General features: G+C 38.2%; 1 protein-coding gene across 1 annotated transcript; it reads right to left on the reverse strand.

The window, feature by feature from the left end:
* Positions 1–2,949: 2,949 nt before the first annotated feature.
* On the reverse strand, positions 2,950–6,447 carry LOC111326758 (blastula protease 10-like). Its single transcript, XM_022930835.2, has 6 exons — positions 6,302–6,447; positions 5,910–6,077; positions 5,082–5,229; positions 4,495–4,601; positions 3,716–3,787; positions 2,950–3,471 (listed from the first exon to the last, which is right to left on the reverse strand). Exons 1-6 carry the CDS (start codon positions 6,378–6,380, stop codon positions 3,242–3,244), a joined length of 804 nt encoding a protein of 267 aa, XP_022786570.2. The 5' UTR covers positions 6,381–6,447; the 3' UTR covers positions 2,950–3,241.
* Positions 6,448–7,097: the final 650 nt, after the last annotated feature.

Genomic DNA, 7,097 nt, shown 5'->3' on the forward strand with positions numbered 1-7,097 from the left:
TGGGTCATTGAGCACCGATTGTGTGATCATTCAATACAGTATTCGTCACCTCGATAATGATATCTTACCAATTCCAAGTCAGCTTACAATGTTTATTACCCAAAGTTACTTGCAAGTTTTTCAATAAAATTGTCTTTCCAGTGATCTAAAGAGAAGATGATAAAGTCAACTTCTAACATACGTGCACGGAGGATTCAAACGAAGCCGATATTTGCAAGGTAGGTGCAAATAAGGTTCCAAGAGAAGGTTTATGGTTTGCCGTATTCAGTCATTTATGCAGGTGTTTTTCGAGTCTTTGCAAGTAAAGGTGTTACTTTTTGTGGCAGTTGCGTTTGAAAATCTAACCATTGCTTAAGTTATTGCTGCGCTTTTGAGCAGATAACGCAACTCAGCTCACACTTTTCATCTGCATGTTGTGCAAACCGTTTTTCTCTTCTAGGCGTCTAAGTTTTTTTTATTTTAATATTATACTGTCCAAAGAGGATGGTCTCTGCTAGTTAAGTTAAAAAAAGCCGAATTTTTATCCAGTTGTTTTCCCTATTTGTGGCATTTCTAAGGATAATTTACTCAACTGTTTGCTCCTGGCGGTTTTTTTTTGTTGCTAAGTGTTTCCTTTGTATATTTGGGCCTACCCATGTAGTAAAGCTTGACCAAATTCGATAAACAACAGAGATTATGTTTAGTTTCGTTCTCATATAAAGAAATATTAAAACAAATTCTTCCAGCAAGCCGGCCTTGGATCACAAAGAGGTTTCTCGCTTCAATTTAGGCATCGCATTTCTCTGGAGAGGGTCCATCAAAATGATTTTATCATTTTCTTTCCTTATCGTTTTATGTACGTTGACGTTTGGGTCACCTGTGGAACATGATGACCGTGAAAAGAGAGGTTCGTTGTTGTTCTTGTATTTTTTGATAATCAATTAACCATTTTTAATGTTCAGTTATCCTCAAATGAATAGCAGTAACACGGTATTGAACACAGTCGAGGAGGAAAAATTCTCATATTACCATTGCAAGAAATTTGGGACAATATCATTGGTGTAGGCGGTTCTCGTGTTACAAGCAAAATGGCGCCGAAGCAGTATAAGAAATTGTATGGGAAAAGATCGTGTTTTCAAATAGCTGTCTAAGAATGGGATATTCTTTCGTTGCGTACTTGGAAATGCAGCCTGCATCGCCGGGTTAATTAAAGCTTCCATCGCTACAAAGAAGAAGTACTCAAATTCAAGCCTACCTTTTCCCAGGGTATAACGAGTAAACTATAATTCTGACTCCATTTTCCCACACAAACTCTTAAAATCTGCTTCGACTAGGTGTTATAATTCTTTTGTCGGGGGAACAACCTTGTAAAGATTGGCAACTGCGTAGATCGATATACATTCTGCAGAAGTTTGCTCAGCTAAATCGCTCGTAAACGGTCAAATATTTTGGCCTACAAATTTTCCTCGAGCCAGGAAACTCTTCGTATTTTTACAGAGCTCAAAAGCCAAATACGCCATTTTAAATACCCCAATTTTAGGAAGGAAGAACACGAAAGATACAAGTCCCAGTAACTGCAGAATTTGGCCGCCATTTTCCTTGTTTTGACGTCTCCTTTGGATTTCTGAGATGCAAAGGTACCAGGCCGCCTCCCGTTTAGCTCAATGGATAGAGCGCTGGACTGTTGTGCGGGAGGTCGAGGGTTCGAGCCCCGGCCGGACCAACACTCAGCTAAATAAATTCATAAATTCGTAAATTCGGCCTTTCTCTCATGGAGTTTTGCAAAAATAGAAAGTTACGTGTTTCACTTCACTTCTACCGCTGCCATATTGAATTGTCGGTAATACGATATACCGCTGACATTTCGTAACGGGCTCGAAATGTCCCCGATTTCTGGTGATGATCATGATAAACCGCAGGCCGCCAAACATCACACATAAAATTTCATCAACTGTTGTTCTTAAAGTAGTCGCACCGCAGGAACACGTACTAAAATTAGATTAAACAAATTGAAGACCTGCTAATTGTGACCATTTACGCTTCTGTTCAAGCGTTCATTCATCTTATTGTGCCTCCATATCATTTCCTAGGAAGTAAACACAACTTCAACAAATACAGTCATTATGTAATCGACAGTCTGGGAATCCCGTATGAGTACAATTCCATAATGCACCATAGTAAGCGTGAATTGGCCTGGCCTCCATGGAAAGTTACCATTGAGCCAAAGCAAAGCGGGTAAAAATCGGTCAGCGGAGACATCTTAGCACGTTGGGTAAGAAACAGATGAACAAGCTATACAACTGCAACAAGAAATAAGTCGGTAAGGCATCAAGTCGTATTTTAGTCAAACTTTTATCCCTTCTCATGTATTCTAAACTTAACTTTCTGCATCGGTCAAAACTTTTCAATGACGCAGTATCATCTCAATAAAATCTTATTACTAAAACTACTAGTACTTCTACTACTACTACTACTACTACTACTACCGCTACTAACTGCTATTACTACTAATAATACTGCTGCTGTTACTTGCTTCAATACTACCTCTAACAATGATAATAATTGCAATCATCATCATCATCATCATAAAATGACCTTAGAGGGGAATCGGAGAGATATCATAGCAAATGCTCTCGAGTGGTGCGGTGATTCGTGCTTACGATACCATTTTCATATTTCGACTACTGTTTCTTTTAACACGATCTTGTTGTTGTTTTTTCCTTTTTTCATCAGTGCGTTGCACTCAAAGGCTGGATCAACAAAAGACAAAAGGCCCCCTTGAAATGATGATCAATAAAAATCTTAAATTGAGGCTGCTTTCCAGTATTCTTTTGGTATGATGTATGAGTGATTATCTAATATAAAGCATTACCTTTGTCACTTTTGAAGTGAATCGTTGTTTCGACAGCGTATTGTTGGCTTCTCCAGGCAAAGAAGTCACGCATGTATGATGTGCTATGATTGGTTAGAAGGTTAAAGAAAACTGGCTGTAATATGCATTCGGAACGTTACCAACCACATTAGAAGGCATTACAGATTAAGAAAAAATTTTATAGGCTTTTCATTCAATGTTTTATTCATTCTGAATGCTGGTGTGATGCTCGGCTGCCCCTTCTTTTTCGTAATTTCGATCGATCGATTGCCGCACACTGTGTCAGCTACAGCGAAAGAGAGTGCAAATACGAATGCTTTAAGTTCATTTATTTATTTACTCTTTGATCAAAGTTCATGTATTATATGACGATAACACGTCCGACTGGCTTTATTTTCTGGTGTTACACTTATAATAGAGATTCATTTGCTTAACATCCAGTGAACTGAGGTGACTTCGCTGACCGATAGACACCCCAGATTTCTTTGGTCTTATGGTGGTCTGCCAGGGCCAGCGAGCAAAATCTCGCTTACCGTAGTGCATTATGGATCCGTAGTCATACGGAACGCCCAAGCCATCGACGGAACCGTGACCATACTTATTAAAGTTATGCTTGTTCTCTGAAAAAATACAGAAAAAAAAAAAAAAAAATTAGCCACTTATCAGAGATTGAACAAGCTGAATTGATTATTATTTAGCTGTTGAAAAGAAAACCCTGCTCAACGCATCCAGCCAAGCTGTGCTGATATCAAATCCTTCCCGCAAAAAAACATCCACAAAGCTCGAAAGTCTTCACATCAAGAAGTAAATTATAATTGGATATAAGTTATACAGCTATCCCATCAATTTCGGCTCTCTAGTTACCTGGCTGTATGTTATGCCAAACGATTTCAACATAATCGTTTCGGTCCGGGCGACTCTGTTCGTGCCAGAATCCTGCAAAACATGTATGTAGTTTAAAAACTCGATGAATGAATTCGCAATTCGCAATTTCATGTAAATCCACTACGAAAGACTTGATGATCAAAAATAATCTCTACCATTAGACCGAGGAAAAAAGCATGATTTTTCAATCTTTAAAAGCGTCTTATAATTCATAACTTTTTAGCGTTTAGAGAGTGTTGCTGTCCCCTCTCCCCAAGGGGATGTTTTTTACCTCCTATACCCATCACTAACCCCATCCTTATCATAAAATCCAGAGACACTCGCGATTTACAGCGGGGACGAGTCCTTCTCAACAATATATCTCGTAGACAATGGCCTAGGTCTAATACAAGACTCAGCTCGTCTCTAAATCATTTTAGTTGGAGTAACCATATTTTATTACACGACTCGGGCAGTCAGAGGGTCAATAACTAAAATCAACCAATCAAAATGCTCTATTGCCGGTCAATATTCTCTAAGTATTGGACCGGGCACTGTCCCGAATGGTCCCGAATGATACCGCACTTGTGTCCCTTTGAACTTCAGTCGTATAATAAATCTCTTATTAACCAAGCTTGCTCTGGACCGTACTGGAAGAATATCGGTCCTTGGTCTTTTTTGTACGGACCTTGCTGCTCTCGGTCCGTACTGTCAAGACCTCGGGCCGATATTCTCCCAGTGCGGTCTTCGCGCTTGGTTAATAAGATATATATACCCACCAAGAGCGTGACCAATCTCGTGCAACGCGATGCCGTGGAAGTAACATAGACTACCGATTGAAATTTGCTGTTTCCCGTTTTTTAGATTTCCGACATATGACCAGCATCTACAAGAAGGAAAACATTCAGTTATCAAAACGCTTTTTTACAGAGTTGTACAATAAAAAAACTGACATAGCTTTCCTAATGCTAGTATCATGGAGTTGGTCTCCTCAAAGACTTCTTAATAAAACCGAGAAAAGCATAAGTCCTCGTGTTTACTCCAATTCTCTTGCCGAGCATTTCGTTAATGTCATCTCTCAAGTTAGACGAGAATCTCGATATGCAACGCCTAATAAGGGACAAGGTTTTTCTTAATAGAGAACCAGCTTATAGTCGTCAGTGGCAAAGAACATCATTAAACTCCATCAAATTTTGAGTCGTAATGTTCAGGAAACAAAACAAATTATGGACTAAGCCTAAATTGAACTGATTTCAAGTTGGTTCATTTAGATTATATAGTTAATCTACATTCAAAATTTTAAGTTTTTGAATGCGTGTAAAACAAGCAAGTTGACGGAAAAACCTTAGCAACAGTAAGATCTTACCCTTCTCCGGCGAAAAACTCTACGTAATCTTTCTGAGTAGTCCTGGGCACGAATCGAATGCAAGTTTTCTCTTCCCATTCTTTCATGGCACTATATATTACTCTCTCAGTTGGTCCCTTTATTCCAAGTGCATTAAGAAATTTGTTTTCTGAATCGTAAATGAGAGATTTATGAACATCACATAATTGATAAAAAGTCACTATTCTACTGAACTTAATAACATCTAATAAATACAGCTACGTGATATCTTTTATGACTTCATTAATAAATGCGTTATAAACTATTTTAAACAACTAGAAGAGCCATTACTTTCTCTTGATAGATATCATTGCATTTTTTTAAACTAATTTAAACAGATAGAAGAGCCATCACTTTCTCTTGATAGATGTCATTAAATTTTTTTTAACGTATTTCCATGCAATTATTCTAATGTTTTCGTACTGCCAGAACGGAAAAAAATCTAGTAACCATTACATTTTTAGTGGGCGAGTAAACTGCGAAGCGATGGCGAGTTTTGCAAGTATATTCAGTGAAATCCTACGCCATGGTAGGACAAAATATTAAGTTTTATTACACGACTCGGGCAGTCAGAGGGCCAATAACTAAAATCAACCAATCAAAATGCTCTATTGCCGGTCAATATTCTCTAAGTATTGGACCGGGCACTGTCCCGAATGGTCCCGAATGATACCGCACTTGTGTCCCTTTGAACTTCAGTCGTATAATAAATCTCTTATTAACCAAGCTTGCTCGGAACCGTACTGGAAGAATATCGGCCCTCGCGCTTGGTTAATAAGATGTATAAAGTGACATACATAAGCTGCGTACTCGCGCTCGAATGTATGGTATAGGGAACCAGTCCACCAGGCCACTGAGCGGAGCGTTTCAATCCACGGGCTCCTCCTAAATTAGTTGGATCGAGGCCGTGCTCTGCTGCTTCGATCTGCTGCTTGGATAACATCATGTCTCCTTCAAATCTTCCAAACCCAAAGAAACCTTTAAAAATAGGCAATTTTCACGTATTGTAAGTCATAAACTTGATAAAAATTCAAAATTTGAAAACCGACAACCTGACATGTAGGTATAGGTAAAACTTAAACACTCAACCGTTTACTGCTCATTTGGTTTAAAAACATTAATTTGCCTTCACCATATTCATTTTAATTTCATGCAAACGTACGCCAAATAAAAACAGGTCATCTTAATGACTACTTCTTTACCTCGTTTTTCTCTTTTTTCCTTCAACACTGGGATTCCCAGCGAGGAAGAAATTAAAAGCACGAAAAAGAGAGAGACCATGTTGAAAAAAAAAAAACAAAGCTCCGTAACAGTTAGCTTTTGAATAACTTCACTGATTGTGGTTTGCTTTAACTGCGTAGTGGCTGTTTAAATAATCAGATTCTCCTTACTCGCAGCTTTGAACTCATGCTCACTTGCCGCACACTCACCTGTTCCTGTAAATATTGAACCAACTGGAGGAGACGAACACCAATCAAAATATCGTAAAACAATTGAGTTTATCTCCTTTCATACTACTGTTATCCCAACTGTATAAGTGCCAATTAGCAAGATAAAAGTGCCTGAATCAGATTTGTATAGAAGTTTGTTTCTTTCAGTCATGATACTGTTTGGGCAATTTTCTGTAAATAGATCCGTTGAAAAAGCTGAATAACTGAGACCACAGAGCAAGATTGAAGCTGACAATTGGCTAAATATATAATGAAATTCTCCCATAGATCAAATTGACAAACTCAATGATTTCCCTTCTCTTTATTTTGCTGACAGACTTTCTTTCGATTTCTTACCCGTAGTTCTGCACTGTTTATATATAATTGTATACTTTGTAAAGTTCCATTTTTAGGATTTATGCGTGTTGTGATGATAATTCCTTTTTAACTCACCATGCAATGAGCAATTTGCCAAAACCAAACCGCATGCCATAGTTTCATTTGAATTAATATTTTTGAACTTGAATTGCATCGCCGAACTCAATACACACAAAAAGGTTGGAACGTA

Source organism: Stylophora pistillata, chromosome 1 (assembly GCF_964205215.1).
Source record: "Stylophora pistillata chromosome 1, jaStyPist1.2, whole genome shotgun sequence".
Classification (NCBI taxonomy): domain Eukaryota; kingdom Metazoa; phylum Cnidaria; class Anthozoa; order Scleractinia; family Pocilloporidae; genus Stylophora; species Stylophora pistillata.

What these genes read in the sequence shown, in the direction of transcription:
- LOC111326758 (XM_022930835.2), bottom strand. Translation starts at nt 6,380, where the DNA reads ATGGTCTCTCTCTTTTTCGTGCTTTTAATTTCTTCCTCGCTGGGAATC. An exon ending in GAGTTTTTCGCCGGAGAAGG is followed by an intron (nt 4,602 to 5,081) that starts GTAAGATCTTAC and finishes TCCTTCTTGTAG; the next exon opens with ATGCTGGTCATATGTCGGAA. An exon ending in TTGGCATAACATACAGCCAG is followed by an intron (nt 3,472 to 3,715) that starts GTAACTAGAGAG and finishes GTATTTTTTCAG; the next exon opens with AGAACAAGCATAACTTTAAT.